Source organism: Globicephala melas, chromosome 1 (genome assembly GCF_963455315.2).
Source record: "Globicephala melas chromosome 1, mGloMel1.2, whole genome shotgun sequence".
Taxonomy (NCBI): Eukaryota; Metazoa; Chordata; class Mammalia; order Artiodactyla; family Delphinidae; genus Globicephala; species Globicephala melas.
The window spans coordinates 120,556,029-120,576,981 of NC_083314.1; the positions used below are offsets into that span (position 1 = coordinate 120,556,029).

The 20,953-nt window shown below is 42.8% G+C and overlaps 1 protein-coding gene across 3 annotated transcripts in view; it reads right to left on the reverse strand.

Annotated features, from left to right (window-relative positions):
* The window catches only part of AK5 (adenylate kinase 5), a 239,190-nt gene that overhangs the window by 21,499 nt on the left and 196,738 nt on the right, over positions 1-20,953 (reverse strand). For all 3 annotated transcript variants that reach the window (XM_060304067.1, XM_030865986.2, XM_030865985.2), the window contains 2 exons: positions 10,460-10,623; positions 7,885-8,001 (listed from right to left, as the gene is read on the reverse strand). In XM_060304067.1, the coding sequence (XP_060160050.1) occupies positions 7,885-8,001; positions 10,460-10,623 (281 nt within the window). The remainder of the gene's footprint in view (positions 1-7,884; positions 8,002-10,459; positions 10,624-20,953) is intronic.

A 20,953-nucleotide genomic window follows, 5' to 3' on the forward strand; every position in this document is an offset into this window, starting at 1 on the left:
TGCCTGGTGGGCCAAGTGGAGCCAGGAGAGGAGGGTGGGGTAATAGGAAAAGAAGTGGACGGTGTCAGAGGCCATTTAGTTCTATTTTGCGGAAACTTGCTTTCGCTGCCTCTGGGAATCTGGTTGGGATCAGCAGTCACTCCAGCTGAGAGCAGCCCACCAGGATGAGGGTGTCAGCTGACTTGTGATGATGGCTTTGCCTGGAGAATTCCAGCAGGTAGAGCATTAGGAGGCATTTTCCCTGCTCTCCTCTGCCCCCACCTTAGTTTTCTTCTGATTAAGTCAGGACACGGGTTAGGCCATATTACCAGTGGGCAGGGTCCTGCCATTCAGGAACTTTCGACGGTTCAGAGTACCAGCTTTCTTGTTCTCTCTGGGCGCCTCAGTTGCCTCATTTTAAATGAGGATGACAAGAGTTTCTGCCTCATAGGACGGCTGCCGAGGATTAAATGAGTTAATACACGGCCCATTTCAAGCACTGCATAAATGTGAGATAATGTTATTTAATGTGGGCCTGGCAAGATTCATTTTCATCCCTTTGTACTTCGTAAAAGCCCCTGTTGGTCAGATTTGAATTTAGAAAGAGTCAGAGGCCCCACCCGTGCTTTTAGCCTAAGTCGTACACTCCAGCGTGTCTACCAGCCTCACTGCACTGGGAGGGAAGGCCCGGCTAACAACAGAGCCACAGGCCTATTTCCCATTTGCTCTCACTCCTGAGCTTTATCCCCTTGGGGAACCTCAGTAGAGGAGGGGTGATGGGGTCATTTCAGCATTGCTGAACACACAACCTTAATAATAATAATACCACCCCATCGCCACCGTAACGTCTGCCCTGGTGCTGCCATTACATAGCTCAAAAGTTCTGCAATGAACCGGAAGTTGGAAGAAGAGAGTGGAAAATCTCAAGTGGAAAATCCCAAGGTGGTCCCAAGGCTTGCCACAATTCTAAACCACTAGGACACACCAACTAGAAAGTTCCTTGGCCAGACTCATAACTTTTTTTTTTTCCTGCTAAGTGTTCATTCCAAAGAGTAGAATGCACTTATAAACAGAATCACTGATTCTATAGATGAACAGTGTTATGAGACAGTTCAGAGCAACCAGGCAGAGCGATACACTGTCATTATCCACACATCCGGGAAACTCATCTGCATAGTCAGGCTAAGGGCAGAATTTCAGCTAAGAGGCTTCTGGGAGGAAAAGGCAAGAGCAAACCCGTGCATTTCACTTCTGTTAACGTGTGTTTAGCTTGGCTGCTGAAATGTTGGGTTAACACAGGAAAGCGTTTCCATTTCACACCAGGGAGTCAGGCTAAGCACACACCCTCCTTGAGATGAAAATAAACTATAATAATACCTACTGAATAGGATTGTAAAGATTAATACAATTAATACAATCCTGAATAGGACTGTAAAGATTAATACAATGACATGGGTAAAGCATCTAGTTCAGTTCCGGGCACATTTTAAGTGCTCAAAAAATAACAGCTATTATTCAGATAGTTATGTATCCTGTACGATTTTAACTGCATGAAGATAGGTACAACCAAGACCGGAAGAACAGACATCAGAGTGTTATCTCTGGGTGGTTGGTTAGTCTTTGTTTTACATTTTCCTGTATTGTCTCATACCTATATAATTCCTACTTCTATAATCAGAAAAAATATACATAATTTTGAAAAAAACCATAACAGTGTATTGAACATCATACGCAGGCTTATACATATATAAGGCACATTTCAAGGATTTCAGCCAATCCTCCCAACAAGCACTGAGGTAGCAATTTTTTCTTTTTTTTAACTGAAATATAGTTGACACACAATATTAGGTTCCTTTCAGGTGTACTACGTAATGCTTTAACACTCGCATACATCATGAAATGATCACCATGATGAGTCTAGTTACCATCTGTCCTCATACAAAGTTATTACGACATGACTGACCATATTCCCTATGCTGTGTGTTATATCCGTGACTTATTTACTAGACAACTGGAGGTTTGTACATCTCAATCCTCCTCACTTATTTTGCCCACTCCCCACCCCCTCCCTTCTGGCAACCACCTGTTGGTTCTCTGTATCTATGAGTCTGTTTTTGTTTGGTTGGTTTTTTAGATTCCACATATAAGTAGATCATGAGGTATTTGTCTTTCTTTGTCTGACTCATTTCACTCAGCAAAATACCCTCTAAATCCATCTATGTTGTTGCAAATGACAAGATTTCTTTTTTTTTTTTTTAATGGCTGGAGGTAGCTATTTTCCACCTATATTTTATAGAAGAGGAAATTGAACTCTGTAGAATCAAATGACTTGTCTTGGACTTATAAAGCCAGGCTCTAAATACAGGCCTGTGCCACGAAGTGACTATAACCAGGGCTTCACAAATGGGGTGGGAGCTGGGGATGGTGGTTAGAAACCCCAACTCCTCCTTCATATTCCTTCTCTCTCTCTCTCTCTCTCTCTCCTCTCTCTCTCTCTCTCTCTCTCTCTCTCACACACACACACACACACACACACACACACACACACAGAGTGACAACCTTCCCTTCCTTAGCACACTGTGTTGGATACTGAAGGTACAGATCATTAATTCGATGGGGGGAAAAGTAGGCTTGGGAACAGAAGATAGGGTGGTAATAGAGGAAGCACATACAGACTTACCCCTAAGCTGTGGACATGAGTTTGCACCTGGTCTTTAGTGGTGTTGTGTATGGTAGCCAAGCAGATCCTCAAAGGACCTGCCTCTCAGAGCAATCAGCTATAGTATGCAAAAACATCAGCCTAACTAACTGAACGGGATTTTTTTCAGCCATAGATGGTCCCAAGCATCAGACACACATCAGTCTCTGTGATATAGAAGGGCTGGTGAGGCATCTATGGGCTGGAAAACCACCCGTAGGCCTGAATGGGCTTCAAACAGAGTCGCAGGCCTGACAGGTACACAAAAAACACTCACTGTGCTTTCAGCCAGGCTTATTACTCTGAATCTCTGGGGAAAATCATACATCTGTATTTGTCTTTGCCAAATTTCAAATGAAATGCTTGCCTGTAATTTGGATGGGGCTGTACAAATGATTGAGTCCCTTCAGGGCATAAATGAATCAACAGCGGCTCGTTCCGTGTTTGTAGCATCTTTGTTGTTCTGGTCAGGTTTAAAGCAGTGCTTGTTTCGGAGGGCTGGATGTGTTCTCTTGCACACAAACCAAACTGATATTAGAATCTTCTAAATCGCTGTACCCAGGGACAAATCAAGATCACGCTTGACCTTTGCAAACTCCTTCCAGCAGAATGCAAAAGACTGTCTTCGTAGACATCTCACTTGAAGGTCGCCGGTTCATAAATGAAAGGGGCACTTGCATATTTTTGGAAGTGCGTCATGAATTTTAGCATTGGTTGAAACTATCCAGTCATCATGTTGATGACTCTTTCTCACTCCAAAGTTCTAGTTAAGCCTCTTATCTGACACTTTCTAAAACCTGTCTGAATGGGACCCACAGTGGGGAAGGAAGTTTTGCTTTACTTTAGGAAGATCGTATGGATGATTTGAATTCATATTTACCCAAAGGCCAGGGATAGACTGGTTGGCCATCTAGAGTCCTGAACTCACCCATCCTGGGTTATAAGCAAAGGAGAAAGGCATGACGGAGCAGGAATTTATGGGCTTGAATGAAATGTGATTGAAAAATGGGTGACCCTAAAGTAGATAATATTTTATAACCTTTTATAGCTTAGGAAACACATTTATGTGTGTTACATCATTTGATGCTCACAAAACCCTCTAAGTAGGATTTGGCAGATACATTATTTTCTCTGTTTCACAGAGGAGGAATCTGAAGTTGAGTGACATGCCCAGGGTCACACTAATCTATGACCAAGGTGAACATCCAGCTTTTTCGACTCCAGACAGCATAAGTGATGCGCTTTAAAGACGTCACCGTGGGAGGCTCTGCATGAGTGCAACAGTGCTGTCACTGCTGCAAACAGTTCGGACCCCATAGGCCTAAGTTCAGATATTTGCCTTCAGACCCAGTTTAAAAAGTTCCCAAAGGAGAACAAAGATCATAATTTTGTGGTTGTTTGCACACAGTAGTTGACAAAAAAGATGTTTCTCTTTACCCTACACCTTATTTATCACACTTGGCCATTTGGGGGTTTCAAAGAATATTCTACTACCACTGAGAGCAATTAAAAAAAAAGACATTGAAAAGGATATTTTCCCCAGCACTTCCAAGCAAGTTTGTGACCTTTCCGGACTGTCCCAGAGACCCTGCCAGTACTCTCGGACCTTAAGTTCACGGGCAAGGTCAAGTGTGGGATAATCTGGTGGGGTGCTGCCACCTTGAAGCCTGAACCTCAATCAACATTGCTGACTGGCAGCAGTGAGCGCTCATCTCCCTTGTGTGTGTGTGTTTTTCTTTTTTTTTAAGGTTTTGCCCTCTTGTGTTTTAATGGCGTGTTCACACAACTGCCAATTTCTAATAAGCAGGGAGCCCCTAAAGGGCCCCGACCACCCCTTCCTCTTCTCTGGATCTCCCCTCACCCTCGGCCTTGCAGAGGCCCTAATTCAGAGGTGGTGCAGGAAAGATGCCCTTGTTCCTCAGTTCAAGAGTATCCCCAGGAACCTTATTTACAGCCTGGACACTGGCTGGAAGATCAAAATAAACAAAAATGTAAGACAATCCACGGAATACTTAATATTGTTAAGATGTCAATACTACAAAAGTGATCTACAGATTTAATGCAATCCCTATCAAAGTTCCAATGACATTTTTTTGTTGTTGTTGCAGAAATAGAAATATCCACCCTAAAATTCATGTGGAATCTCAAGGGACCCTGAATAGCCAAAGCAACCTTGAAAAAGAACAAAGTTGGAGGGCTCTTACTTCCTGATTTAAAAACTATTACAAAGCTACAGCAATCAAAACAGTGTGGTACTGGCATAAAGTCAGTAACTTAGACCAATGGAATATAATATAGAACCCAAAAATGAACTCTCGGATACACGGTCAAATGATTTTTGAAAAGGGTCCAAGACCACTCAATGGGGAAAAAACAGTCTTTTCAATCAGTGGTGTTGGGACAACTGGTGATCTCCATGCAAAGAATAGAGTTGGACCCTTACATTACACTGCTTACAAAAATTAGGTCAAAATGGATTAAAGACCTAAATGTAAGAGTGAAAACTGCAAAATTCTTAAGAAAAAACAGGGGAAAAACTTCATGACACTGGATTTGATAATAATTTCTTGGACATGATACCAAAAGCACAGGAAACAAAAGCAAAAATAGATAAATTGGATTATATCAAAATTAAAAACTTCTGTGACTCAAAGGACACAATCAAGAGTAAAAAGGCAACCTATGTAATGGGAGAAAATATTAGCAAATCATATATCTGATAGGGGGTTAAAATCCAGAACATACCCCAGACTCCTACAATGCAACAACAAAAACCAAATAACCTGGTTAAAAAATGGGCAAAAGACTTGAATAGACATTTCTCCAAAAAAGACATACAAATGGTCAACAAGCACATGAAAAGATGCTCAACATCATTAATCATTAGGGAAATGCAAACCCAAATCACAATGAGATACCACTTCACACCCATTAGGATGGTTACTATCAAAAAAACAGACAATAAGTGTTGGCGAGGATGTAGAGAAACTGAAACCATGATGCACTGCTGGTGGGAATGTAAAATGGTGCAGCCACTATGGCTGGCAGTATGTATGCATATGTATTGATTCCTCAAAAAATTAAAAATAGAATTACCATATGATCTAGCAATTTCACTTCTGTGTATATACCCAAGAGAGTTGAAAGCAGGATCTTGAAGAGCAATCTGTACATGTACATTCATAGCACCATTATTTACAATAGGCAAAAAGTTGAAGTAACCCAAGTGGCCATCAATGAATGAATGGATAAACAAAATATTATTCATCTTTAACAAGGAAGGAAATTTTAACATATGCTACAACATGAATGAACCTTGAGGACATTATGCTAAATGAAATAAGCTAGTGACAAAAGGACAAATCTGTCTGATTCTACTTATGTGAGGTACGTAGAGTAGTCAATTCATAATGACAGAAAGTGGAACAGTGGTTGTCAGGGGGCGGGGGACAGGGAAATGGGGAGTTTAATAAGTGTAGAGTTTCAGTTTTGCAAATTGAAAAGAGTTCTGGAGATTGGTTGCACAACAATATGAATACACTTAACATGACTGAAGTGTACACTTAAAATCGGTTAAGATGGTAAATTTTATGTTCTGTAAATATACAGAACATGATAAAATATTACCATCATTTTTAAAAAAACTAGAACAATCCTCCCAATTCCATTTTGTAAAAAAGTAGTTGATTATGTAAAAGTCTGAGCTCCTAAAGTGGTTTGTTTGGTGGGAGAAGGCTGTTTAGATTTCTGGTACATGAGTGCCATCAGGAACCACCTGGAACTGCCACAGTCCCAGGTGCTGCCACACAAAACCATTTCCCCCTGCCTACCCCCATCTTGTTGATAAAGGCTCCTGAGTTGAGATTCAGAAAGTCAGTCCCGGGGGTTAGGGCCCACCCTTGGCAACTGCGCCAGGGAATTTCTTCTCTGACTCTGGTTGCAAATAGGAAATGCAAGGGAAGGTGAGCAACTGTCCTTTAAGTATTTAGATACCATCTAAGGAAATTAATTAAAACAGAGACTCAGAAGGAGGTCAAACTAACTCCCAGGGAACACACAAGTACCATTACCCCTAATCAATGTTGCAGTGTTAGAGATGGATGGAGATAGGGCCCCCCAAATCTTAGTCCTACCAGTAGTTGTCACTTGCCAGTGAGTTGGCACTTACTAGCTGTGGGGCTGTGGGCAAGTCATGTAATCTCTCTGGGCTTAACTCATCACCTTTCCCATGAAGAAAATACCTCCTTTCTCTATCTAAAAGGTTATTAAAAATATATCAAATGAAATAACATATATAAAAATGCTTTTAAAACTAGTCTAAAGAGATCTCTATATAAATATTAATTCTTGTAGGCTCTGGAATCTTTGTTTAATAAATGGGGACAATTGTTTCCCTCTTCCTTGGACTTTGTAAAATTAGAGATAATGTGTGTAAAGTGTGTAGCCCAGGACTTAGCCCAGAGTAGGCTCAATAAATGATGGAACAATATTTTTTACTTCCTACTGTTCCCCTGTGAGTGGCCTCCTAGTGAAGAGGGTGGGACATATATCTGATTCTGGGATGGTCATAGGGGTGCATATATCTGATTCTGCCTGTCCAGCAACCTTTCTCCTTGCCTTCTTCTAAGGGCATCCTATTTTTCTTTGGGTAATTCCCTTCCCTTTCTTTTCATGGTTCAGGTGTGGTGCCCATTCTCCCTCCTTTCTTCCCATCCTTGCCCTGGTCCTCCAGGCTGGACCAGGATATTCCTGGATATCCACAGTGATTGGTTCAGTGATGAGCCCAGGACCTGATAATCCAGGATAATGAAACAAAATCCTGGGTGTTTTGCTGGAGAATAGAAACACTTTTCTGTGAGATCACTTAGATGGTAGAATATAAGCCTGTAACAGGAAGAAAATGAGGCCGACGCAAAGAAAGAATATCCAAGAGATGGAGAACGTCAGATCACCGATGAACAAATTTGAATATGTGGATCCAACCAAGTGTGAGCTGCTCTTGGAAGTTTTAGTTACTTGAACCCATAAATCCACCACCAGCATTCCCACCCTCCACCCTTCTTTTGGCATGCATGCTGAGTTTCTGCCATTTGTAATAGAAAGTTTTATTTAATGTAATTGAGGAAGGCATAGACTTCGAATTTATCCCCTGGCCTCGATGATGTCCCCTACTTTTCTTCTGCTGTGATCCCCATAACAACACTCACCCTACGTCCGAACTCTTCCCCTTGCTTCACTTCCTGAGGATAGCCATCAATCAGGAAACCCTTGGTGTTTCTGAGGTTGGCCACCATGGCCTCCTTCAGGAGCTCCAGAACGATGCCCTGGAGCAGAGGGAGAGCAGTCAGGACGCGAGCTCTTCCACAGAACAACACTGGAGTCAGCACAGTTCTCCCGAGCCATCCCATCATGGGAGGGAGAGAGATAACAGGAAGATGTTGAGAACAAACTTATGGATACCAAGGAGGGAAGGGGACGGGAGTGGGGTGAATTGGGGGACTGGGATTGACATATATACACTACTATGTATAAAATAGATAACTAATGAGAACCCACTGTATAGCACAGGGAACTCTACTCAACGCTCTGTGGTGACCTAAGTGGGAAGGAAAACTAAAAAAGAGGGGATATATGTATATGTATAACTGATTCACTTTGCTGTACAGCAGAAACTAACACAGCAGTGTAAAGCAACTATACTCCAATAAAAATTAGTTTCAAAAAGATTAACAGCAGGCAGCAATATACTGTATTTCATCAACTCCATATCTCACCCTCCCCCCATTTTAATGTTTATGGAACTGGTAGGTACCTTACAGTCAGTACTGGGTCATAGTTTAATAGTGTTTTTTTCTTACCGGTATATTTTTATTGGTTATATTTTACTGAGGTGTCTAAAAATAATGACATCTTAGATTAGGTGAAATATAGTGCTATATTTCATACAGTAGCACTCCTTGAATTAGGCCTAATGCCAGTTTAAAACTAGACAAAACACAGTATAAAATGTGCTTCACTGTTGATTTGTTCCAGTAAATATTTTATAAAATTTGACACGCACTGACTTGAGGACACTTTCAGTAGATATGAAGTAGCACTTTCTAGCAATATCACTTTGTTAAAAAATTTGGTTTAACTTGCACTTATGGAAAATAAGGAAGGACGGATACATGGAAGCTTAGGAATGGATGTAGGAAAATGCCACCAGCTGCCCAAACTGGGGGGAATTCCTTGTGTTCTCTGGGTCCCAGGCATCCTCTGACTTTTGGCAGGGACTTGGGGAATGCAGCCATCGTAAGGGCGGTCAGAAACTATCCCTAGATAATAACGAATTAAATCTGCATGAAGCTTACCTTCTAGTGAAAAAGACAGATAATAGACGAACAAGTAAATATATAGAAATAATCAGCTAGAGAGAACTACTAGGAGCAAAATTAAAGCAGGTCAGAAGAAGCAGAATGTTACAGGTGCTATTTTAGAGGGGGTGCTCAGCAAGGGTCTCTTTGATAAATTGTGATATTTAAGTAGAGATCTGGATGAAATAAAGGAGCAAACTATATGCATATATGAAGGAAGAGGGCTCTGGCTAAGGAAAGAGCAAGTGCAAAGGCCCTGAGGCAGGAACAGCCTGGCCTGTGAGAGGAACAATGAGGAAGTGACTGGTTGGCTGAGAGTAAACGTGAGAGTGGTGGGGAAACAGTGTCAGAGAGCAAGCTGGAGTCCAGAGCCACGGGAAGGACTCTGGATTTCATTCTAAGTGTGGTGAGGAGCTGTTGGAAGCTTCTGGGGAAGGGGATAAACGTTTTCAAGAAATCACTCTGGCTGCTGTGAAAAGAGTAAACTGTGGGGAAAAGAGTGAACAGAAGGAGGCCCACTGAGAGTCATCTGCAATGGTCTGTTTCCTTTCATGAGGACCATTCTGGCTTCCAGGTGGGAAACAGACTGTAGCTGGTTGAAGAGGAAGCATAAATCTCTGTTAGCTAATAGGGGCTGCATTGTAGGAGCCCTGACTACAGAGCCTAGTGTGGGACCTAGTCTGGAAGGGATGAATGTTTTTTGATACCAGTGGCATCTAGCTTCTCAGAGGCGGACAGTGACTTGAAAACAAACAAAAAAAGGTAAATAAAAGGGATATATATATATATATTTTTTTTTGTGGTACACGGGCCTCTCACTGTTGTGGCCTCTCCCGTTGCAGAGCACAGGCTCCAGACGCGCAGTCTCAGCGGTCATGGCTCACGGGCCCAGCCGCTCCGCGGCATGTGGGATCTTCCCGGACCGAGGCACAAACCCGTGTCCCCTGCATCGGCAGGTGGACTTTCAACCACTGCGCCACCAGGGAAGCCCAAAAGGGATATTCTTTACTTCAGCCACACAGGGAAGATACCAAATTTCAAGTTAATGTCATTATACCTCTCAGAACTAGACCAAAATGTTGTTTTTTATTTTCCAGTGGGTTCTAATTCTAAGTTCTGCTGCACCAAGCTCACTTCTGCTTTGAAAATTTTAACTCTAAAGCGGGGACCCATATTAGAAGAAAATATGAAACAAGGTAACATTCAAGGGGCTGGCAGAGCAACAAGACAGAAGGAACCTGGGCCTGGACAACTTGATCTGGCAGATGGGTCTCTGCTGCTGACCTCCTGCCTACCTCTGGACTGTTACATAAGAAAGAAATGAAATACAGCTATTGTCCTTTTTGGGTTTCTTTGTTTCAGAAGCTTAGATTAATTGCAACACTCCCAAATCTCTCCCCAGCCAGAGAAGGCAGCTGTTGCTTACTGAGGGCACCAGCTCTCCACGTTCCATGATGTTTCCGATCAATTTGCTTCTTTCAGATTCTGATGACAGCTCATTCCGCAGGAGCTTGCCAGTCGAGAGATGTGTAAATCCATATTTTTCCACCAGCTTTTCACACTGTGTGCCTTTGCCAGAGCCTGGGCCACCTAGAAAAGAAGTCGTGTATCAGACATCCATCCCAAATCTGGTGCCTCATTTGGGGCTACAGTCACCATGGTGAGCAGGCCTCAGTGCTTCATCCACCAGCATGGACTGAACAGTGATGATTTACTGGGAGCATGTCCAGAGCTGTGGATACAGTGGAGAATGGGACACAGACCTTGCCCTCAAAAGCTTACTGTCCATGGACGGCAGATGGTGTTGTAGACAAAACACAGCAGTCACTATAGGTGGTCTAGTGGGGAGGAGTTCCAGCTGTTACAGGGGGCAGAGCAGGGGTCCACAATCCCAATTTGGTAGACATGCATGTCAGAGAAGTTTCCTGGGACACTGAATCCGCTCATGTGCAAAGCACGGACCACAGTGCCTGATACACCGTGAATGTTCAACAAATGCTAGTCATTACTTTTTTTTTTGCGGTATGCGGGCCTCTCACTGCTGTGGCCTCTCCCATTGTGGAGCACAGGCTCCAGACGTGCAGGCTCAGTGGCCATGGCTCACGGGCCTAGCTGCTCCGCAACATGTGGGATCTTCCCGGACCAGGGCACGAACCCGTGTCCCCTGCATCGGCAGGCAGACTCTCAACCACTGCGCCACCATGGAAGCCCGCTAGCCATTACTTTTAAAATAAATTGTTTTCAAATTTATGGTTACCAAAGCGGCAAGAGGAGGGGGATAAATTAGGAGTTGGGGATTAACATATACACACTACTATATATAAAATAGATAACCAACAAGGACCTACTGTATAACACAAGGAACTATACTCAATATTTTATAATAACCTATAAGAGAAAAGAATCTGAAAAAGAGAAGATAAATATATAACTGAATCACTGCGCTGTGCACCTGAAGCTAGCACAACATTGTAAATCAACTATATTTCAATAAAAAAATTGTTTTCATTTTCAAACACAAACCTACAGAAGAGTTATGAATACAAAGAACTTTCTGAAACATTTAAGAATCAGTGGCCAACCTGATGCCTCATGGCTACAGAACACTTTAATGTCATTTCTTCCGGACAAGGAACCAAACACATCCTCCTAAATAACTACATCTTCAGACCCCATTCACATTTCAGTGGAATTGTCCCAGTCATCTCAATAATGTCCTCTGAAGCCGATGGATCAAGTTCAGAATCATGTGCTGCCTTTGGTTGTCATGTCCTTTTGGTCTTCTTCCCGAAGGAACGGTTCCCCTGTGTTTCCCTGACACTTTTGAAGATTATAAATAGTTATTTTATAGAATGTCCCTCAATATGAATTTTTCTGTTGTTTTCTAGCTATTATTACTGATGATCTCCCATAGTCCTTTGATGAACATTACATCTTGACTCTTTCCTTGCCCCTCCCTAAGTTCAACTAGTTGCTAAGTTGTAAGCTTTTACATCTTGAAAATAATAATAGCTAACCTTTGCCAGGTGCTTACTGTACTGGTCACTGCTCTAAGCATTTTGTGTATATTAATTTTAAATGATCTTAAGAGAGGCAGGCACTGGTATTATTCCCATTTTACAGATGGGGAAGCGGAGGCACTGAGAAGTTAGCTGCCTTAGGTGGCAAGAGCAAGTAAGTAGCAGTCTAGGATTCGAAGCCTGGACTCTGGCTCTCAGAGGTGTTCCCACCTCTCGCAGCTGCTGCGCCCAGATTCACCTCCATGGTTCAGGTCCTTACGCTCTCGGTGTACAGCAGCCATCCTGCCTCTGCGTTGGGCAATGGGTGAGGCTTTGAGGTCCAGCAGACCTGCTAGCAGGATGATGTGCCTGAAAAGCATGTCACCACCCAGCTCAGAGCATTCAGTGGCTTGCCATTCCTCACAGAATGAAATCCCAACTTCTTAGAGTGACATTTCTAGCTTCTAGAATCTAGTTCCATCCAACCTCTCCAACATTTTTCTTCATTTCTTATCCTCACCCAACATTGTTATGTCCAACTGTAGATTGTTCCTTCCTCGAGACATACTTTGTAAAAAAAACTTTACTTTGAGATAATTGCAGATTCACATTCGTAAGAACAATATAGAGAGATCCCATGTATCCTTTACCAATTTTCCCTTGTGGTGACATCTTGCAAAACTACAGCATAATATCACAACCAGAATATTAGCATTGATGCCATGAAGATATAGAACATTTCCATCACCACAAGAATCCCTCATGCTTTCCTTTTATAGCCACACCCACTTCTCTCCTACACACAACCCCTCCATCCTTAACCTCTGGCAACCACTAAATCTGTCTATAACTATGTCATTCTGAGAAAATTATATAAAAGGAACCATAGACATCAAGATATACTTTTCCAGTGTGCTTTTGCTATTCTAGGGTCCTCAGCCTGGAAGGCTTTTGCTTCCCCCTCTAACTATCAAGGTCCTCTTTATCCCTTAGGCCTGGACCCAGTGCTGTCCCCTTCTGGCATCAGCTTGTCCCCCTCACCTCCCTTGGGGAGAGTGATGTAACCAGGGCTTGGGTGCCCTTGGCCTTGTCTTATGCTTGATCTAGGTCTCCCACTCGACCTTCTGCCCCACAGTGCCTATAGCACAGCCCCTGTACACTGTAGGTGCTTCTTAATGCCTAGAGGATTCCCTGTTAAAAGGCAATATTGAACTGAAATGTAAAACACAGTTGAGGTTTTTAGCATAGCAATGAGAATTTACAACTTGTTCTCCAATTTTCCTGGCTGGCCTCTCTTCACATTCAAAACTCCTTTCTCGGAACAATTGGCAAGACCCCTCTTGAGGGGCATTAGTTGTGGTCCCTCATCAGTAGAAGGGCCTCTTACTCCCTCTCCTGTGCCTTGGCAGGAAATCCAGGAAAGGTGCACGTTTTCTGACTTCTGCTCATCCGTACGGCTGCTCTCAGCCCAATGGGGTGGGTTCAGACCCCTCACAGTATTGTCATGGATGGCCTAGATGTAGTAGGGAAACAGCAATTACAAAGACTTGCAAAAACAATGCAGACCATCTAACAGGAGCGGCCGATTGCCAGCTGATGCTACGTTCGCTCCGAGCACTGTGACTCCTGTCTCCTGAGATAATGGAAATGGAGAGTGGAAACAAGCGAAGGCCACTCAGGGGAGAAGGGCTTCCAGATAAAGGAGGAAGGGGAACAAAGGGCTAGGCTCCTGCAGCGGCCGGATTTACCTAGAAACTCTTTTGCTGGGATGGCTGGAAACCAGTCACATGGGAAAGATATTTTCAGACTTGGCTTACAGGGCAAAAATGCTGCGTTCCAATTATTTTCTTCCTTCAGCAACCTACTAATATGACTATTACAGTTTTTGCTCCTCTAAAATGTTATTTAATAAATCTCAACACAAAGGCAATTAAAAAAGCTTCAGCTCAAATTAACCGCAGCTGTGTGTGAAACGGCAGCCACTGCCCCAGTTAGAAACCTTTCGAGGGAGCGACAGCTGCAAATTCTTAACATTCTTGGGCAAACGGTGCAGGCACAGCGGAATTTTAAGTAATCTACACAATGGTTTGATTCTTCCCACGGCTCCAAACCCGAGAACAAAGTGATTATTATCACTGCCATGAAGGCACAAAAACTGCTAGGAGATGTATGAATTTTCATACACTGTCTCTGACATTTCTTTGAGGCCTTCACTTATGACTTTTAAATGAAAAGCACTGGAGCCTTGATATCCTTCTGGGATAATTTGTTACATGGGAAAAACTCTTTCAAGGTGCCACATATCTGAACAAGTGGGCTGTGTTCTCTGGTGACGAGACGGCTGACAGAGATGAGTAGCTGTCACATTTACTGTCATCTCCCTGATTTTTCCTGTATCACTACTCAAGGCTCAACCCCTGAACACACCTATACACAATACTGCGTGCTGTGATTCAAAAAGACAGCCTGGGGTAGGAGGTTCCATTTCGAAAGGGTCTGTCAACCTTCAAGAAAAAAAAAAGTGAAAATTCTTTATTCTCAACCAATGTGATTGAAATTTTTTTCCATGTGAGGCCAAAGGTGCTATATTGTGAGAAGTGTAGATACTGGGAACGTCCAGCTCAGTGCATCCCTTCCCTTAATGCTGCACCGAAGGAAGGGGAAGAAGAGCCTGCAGGAGATTTGCGAGCCCAGGGTCCATGGCTGGATTCTCCCTCGCGCATTCTCCTTGGTACCTGGTGTTCTCTGAGGTGGAAGTGAAACAAGGTGCATCACCTGAGCATGCCCGCCTGAGCCACCTTTGCCAGCGTGCTTTTTATCTTCTGGGGCAGCCCTCTCAGGGGACAGCTCCTGGATTCATTAGCTGGGCTCTGCAGGAGAAGACCTGCCTCCTATGTGACTTTGCAGGGTGCCTGGCCTCAGGGCAAAAAGAACAAAACGGCAAAGCTGGTGTGTTAGAGCACATTCTGCACTCAGAAAGAAAGCCCAAGTAAATACTGATGGCAGGTTGATAATTAGCTGGATCCCAAATACAAACAGATGCATGGACGTAAGTTTCTATTACACTTAACAGTGTTTTGAATAGTAATGGTGTAGAGCAGGCTCTAGTGTCCTTGGTTGACATTTTATTGTATCTCGTTAACCGTAGGCTGTAACCTGGAACTAAGCATGAGGCCTATTAATACTGCTCTTCATTTGACAAACATCTGTTGGGCAGCTACTGGGGTCAGACACTGTGCTAAAAGCTGGGAAGCGAAAGATTCAGAGGCCCTGTCTTCTATCAGAGAACTCACCCTCTAAGGGGAAGCCGACAGGTGAGCCCAGCATCACAGCAGTGTGAGGGGGCTACAAGCCAGGCCTGTCAACACCCCTGCAGGGGCGCTGGGCTGGACTCCTCGCTCAGGCAGGGGAAAGCACGTATGATTACCTTTGCTAACACTGGGGAAGTGTGGAAAAGAAGAGCAGAAGGCTGAGCTTAGTATCTTCAGCAAAGTGACTTGGAACATGAAAAGGTCTTGCAGAGAACGGTGGGACAGGGAGCATGGTGTACTGGGAAGGGCACAGGACAGATGGGTCAAGTAATAACCCCTGGCTCTACCACTTACTAGTCTAGTGGTTCTGGGTGAGTCTTAACTTCTCTGAGTCTTAGTTTCCTCATCTGTAAAATGGGGGGAAATAAGAACCAACTCTCTGCCTCATTCTACCTTTGCTCTCCCTCCTCCTCATCTTCCATTCCTGACCAGTCAATAAGCTACTTTGAAAAGTTGAGTCTACATTCGAAAAGTTTCTGAAATCTGTCCCTTTGTCCCAAATCTCCCTTGTCACATCTCTCTGCCAAAAAAAGTTGGCGCTTGATAAATGCTACTTATAACGAGAGGAGGTTACTCATCCCGTTAGCTCTTCCTGAGTTACATCTGCAGGGTGTCATCCAGCATATCAAGGTTGGAATCCAACATAATCCAGGGCTTCCCTGGTGGTGCAGTGGTTGAGTGTCCGCCTCTGATGCAGGGGACACAGGTTCGTGCTCCAGTCTGGGAAGATCCCACATGCCATGGAGCAGCTGGGCCCGTGAGCCATGGCCGCTGAGCCTGCGCGTCCGGAGCCTGTGCTCCGCAGCGGGAGAGGCCACGGCAGTGAGAGGCCCGCGTACAGCAAAAAAAAACAAACAAAAAAAACATAATCCAACAACAAGTATGGGGACTAGCCATCACTCCGAGACGTCCAGACCACTTGCAGGTAATTAAGATATATATTAGTGTGTGTGTTCACACACACACACACACACACACACACATTTGACTGTACATTTACAAATATATGTATCTGGTTTGGAAAACTCATAAAGTTTATTTTCTCTAAGGCAAAGCAGAGGGGACAGCATTCTACAGGTTCTAATGTCATCAACAAAGCTTTGCAGGCCTTAATTCCCATCCCACCCCAGCCTCACTCTTCTCTAAACCTCTTTAGCACCAATAACCTTCATCACTAACCCACTTTCAGCTCGCCTTTGATCTGGATGAACTTGAGAGTTCATCATTACTTGGGTCTGTCCTCCCACCCTGCTCGCGTCTTCTTCTTCTCCCTGGCTCTTTTCTCTTGACCTCACTTCTTCTCGACTTGTTCTCTGTTCTCACTGTGACCTCATCGAGTACGTCCATTCCCTTCGGGCTCCACTCACCTCCCTGACCAGCTGGACACCAGGCCCTTTCAAGTAACTCTGAATCCTTTGCACCCTTAGAATTCTATTGTGCCTGTGATGAGAACCACCAGCCTGCTCTCTGCCCAACCCACCATTTACTTGATTTGCATCTAGTCTGGGTAGCTAAGAATTCCATACGAAGGTCAGAAAACCGAGCCAACTGTGCTTCTATCTAACTTCATAATAGCTTTTAATGCTTCTTGGCAGATAATCTTCTTTTGCTGATACCAAATTCGATGTCCAAGGATGGATTCTAATATATTTCCCCATTGTCCATAAATCCTCAAACATACTCTTATTCCTCTCACTTTTAACAGGCATTTACATCTTCCTATTATTCACTAAGAAGGTGAAGATTATCTTCTTTCCTCAACATTTTCAAAATATGTGTATCTTCATCCTTTGTCCTCCATCTCTCCTTTCTCTCATTTGGAAGATGCTATACAACTAGTCAGCCTAAGGCTAACTTCTCTGCTTTGGCTCTCATAGCACCTCAGCGTTTTCCTCCATAGCATTTTTCACAGAATATAATTACTATCTATCTGTCTGTCTATCAATCTATCTATCTATCTGTCATCTATTATCTATATATCCATCGTCTATATCTTTCACCTATCTCTTATCATCTATCATATCTATCAATTATCTATCATCTATATCTAACCATCATCTATATCTACCTATCATCTACCCATCTACTGTCGCTATCACCTATCCTATCTATCTATCTATCTATCATCTGTAGTTTACTTTAAGTCTGTCTTCCGTATTAGACTTTACAGGATATGAGTATGCTTTGCTTACCACAGTGCCCAACATAGTGCCTCAAATACAGTTGTCTACTGTGTTTATAAGTTGTCTACATTATAATAGTGACTGAAATAGTAAATACTTTAATGGTGAATGGATCCTTTCTTCCTGCCTGCTCCAAAAACTTGATCCTCTCTTTCTAGTCCACATTAAATTCATTCCTCTCTGTTGGCACCATCTCTTCTGTAAACAACATGCTTAGCTCTTCCCCATCCAAATGAAAATATTTCCACCATTGTCTGTATCCTCTAGTTATCTTTACATTCTTTCGCTTTTTTCCAGTAGCCTGAAACTGCCCATTTCCGTTTCCTCCTCTTTTATTGACTCCTTAGCCTCTTGCAAGCTACCTCCTACCCTCATCACTCTCTGAAATTGATCTTTAAAGTTCGACAGTGATTGCATAATTGTCATCTTATTCAATGACCTTCTTCTAGTCTTTACTGTCTTTGACCCTTTAGTAGCATTTAACCCCACTGATAAACATCTTAAAATTCTCTTTTCCCTTGATTTCCAGACACACAATTTGCCCATTTTCTCTCCCTTCCTTTGCCAGACAGAAACTCACAGAGAGTACAAACTGCTTTATTTATGTTGGTCTCCCCACAGAACCTTGCGAAGTATCACATGCAATTGTTGAATAGAGTCAATGTCTAGGAGGCTTATGGCCCCACAAGAGTGACAACTATATTCCTTTTCCCATTAAAGGAACCCTGGACCAAAGGAATCGAGTTCTAGGTTCACACCCCAGACCTTTATCTGGTGAGATGACTTTAATGGAGTCACTTCTCCTCTCTGAGCTTCAACCTCTTCAATTACAAAATAGAGATGATCAAAATGCCTATTGGTTGTGAGGACAAAATGTGATAACGCACATAAATTGCTTGGAATGGTAGCTGGCACGGTGACATACTCAATAAGCATCATGTTGATTGTCTGTAAAATGAGGCAGCTTGTGTTAGTGCTGCCTAGAGGTCCTCCCAGCTCTAACATTCTGTGCTTTTACAAAGATGAGATACATCATTTTATATTGTGGTACTATTTTAACATCTTTAAAGACAGCCTTCACAGTCACAGCCTGTGAAGGTATCAAATCTTCTGTAAATCAAACTGTCCTATTTTTAGATAGTCTTCAGGGTTGTTTAAAAATCTATCAGATTTCTACCTCTTGAAATATTTCTTTCTGTCTGAATGAAAATGGGCTTCAAGATCGGGTTCAGGTTTTTGTAACTGAATGATTCCTTTAAGAGAAAAGCTATTCTGCCATCACATCATGAAATGACTGTGCCCTAGGAATGATCCTCAACCACTGTGGGCCCATGAGTCACTTTAAATATCCTGTATCTTGGATGAGCTGTGTCACCATGCAGAGTTTCAGCAGGGTTGCTGGGAATTGGCTCTCTCTGACCAGAAACAGTTACGAAAAATAGATCGTTATCCTCAAAGACAGTACCTCTATTCGTTCTGAAATGCACTGCTGTTTCAGGTTATTTGCTGAATAGGATGAAGAATGCCAGTGATAGGGTCAGCTGAAGGTTATGTGGAAGAATTTCACACGGGACTGGGAACTTCCTGATAGCAGGGACTGTGCCTTATTTATTGGTACGTGGTGTATAGTAGGCACGCAATAGTTATCAGATCAATCAATGAATAAATGACTGAATGAATGGATGGTGAATGATCTGGGAGCCTCAGGGAGGTAGCCTCCTAACATTGGGAGTTAGGAGACCTTGGTTCTAGACCATTCCTGGTTTGAACTAGCCGAGAGATCTTGGGAGAGTCACTCTGCCTCCTCAGATGCTATAGCTTCCTTGTCTGTAAATCAGAGTCTGGATTAAATTAGTGTTTTCCTGTGCTATTTTATATTACATTTCCTAAATATTCCAGCTTCTCTTCAATAGTGCTTCTCCCCAAGGAAATATTACTCATCCCCACCTTTTGAACTTAAAAGTCCCCAAGTGACTTGCTTTGGCCAATGAACTGGGGGCAGAGGTGGATGTGTGTCATATTTAGGCAGAGGTTCTTATAGCCAATGCATGGTTTTCTGTGTCTCTTTTCTCTTTGCCATGAAACTAGTAATATTTTGGATAGTAGGGGCTCCATCAGAATGGTTACCAGAGCGAAGCCCAGTCAACTGTTGACAAGCATGTAGCATTAGTCCAGAAAAAGAAGACGAGGCGGAGGTGGAGGAGGAAGAAGAAAAAGAAGAAACATCTTTGTTGTTCTACATCACAGAGATTTTTAGTTATGCTTCTTACTACAGCATAACTTAGCTTCTTCTGACTGATACGTTCCCAAACTTGACTGTGCATCAGAATCACCTGGGGAGGTTGAAAAATTGCTGAATCAGCAGATCTCTGAACCTCTGGGGTTGAGGCCTTGGAATTTATAGTTTTAGAAAGTTCCCCAGGGAAAGTATACAGATATTGGCAATTGACTTTGAAATATGTAAGGAAAAAAAGATGTATTGATGGATGGATAAAGGGGTGGGTAGAGGGAAAGATACGTGATAAAAGAGTTATTGTAAATGTTAATGGCAGAATCTAGGCAGTGGGTTTACGAGTGTTCACTGTAAAATTCTTTCAGCTTTGCTGAATATTTGAAATATTTTCAAAATAAAAAAAGATCTTAAAAAAAATTTCCTCAGGTGATTCTGATGGTTAGCTTGATCTGAACTTCTAGACGAGATAATCTAAGGAAGGCCATTTGCTGCGAATGCCCCAGCGGTCACTGCAGGGAGTCTGTAGTGTTGATCTTTCTTTTAATATTTACAGTGTAATAAGTCTTAGATAATGATTCTTTCTGAGATAATGATTCTATCATGAGTGAACACTTGCTATAATGGTTAATGAGAATCCGTATGGCCTTATCAAAAGCAAGGCTATCCTTTCTGTTGCAGATGAGGGAACTTTTTGTTTTCTCAGCATCGAGCTGGAGGTAACGGAAGGGGGACTATGGACGATTTTATACCAACAGAGTGGGTCAGAGACAAGTTCGAGGGGTCACTGCAGACCATTCAGATAAAGGTATCCGGTTCACAGTGCTTTTGGCTTGATATTTGACCCTAATAAGTATCTATCTATATGTTTTATTTGTAATAATTCATTTAATGCTTACAACTATGTGAAGTAGGTGCTCTATTATACAGATGAAAAAACTATGCCCAAGGGCCAACTGTACCTTGGTAACCACTAAGCTCTATAGCCTCTCATATGTAAGGTCATTCTGGAAATCAGACCAACTTGCTGTGCAGAAAAGCACTGTACAGTCTTCAGTCAATCAGAATGGTCACCGGGAGATGGGTTTTCATCATGGACACCTAGGGTTTCCCGCTGAAATACGGGCTGTCCAGTAGATATTGCATGAAACATACTTATACTAAACACTGTCACTGCTTATCTAAAATCCAAATTTA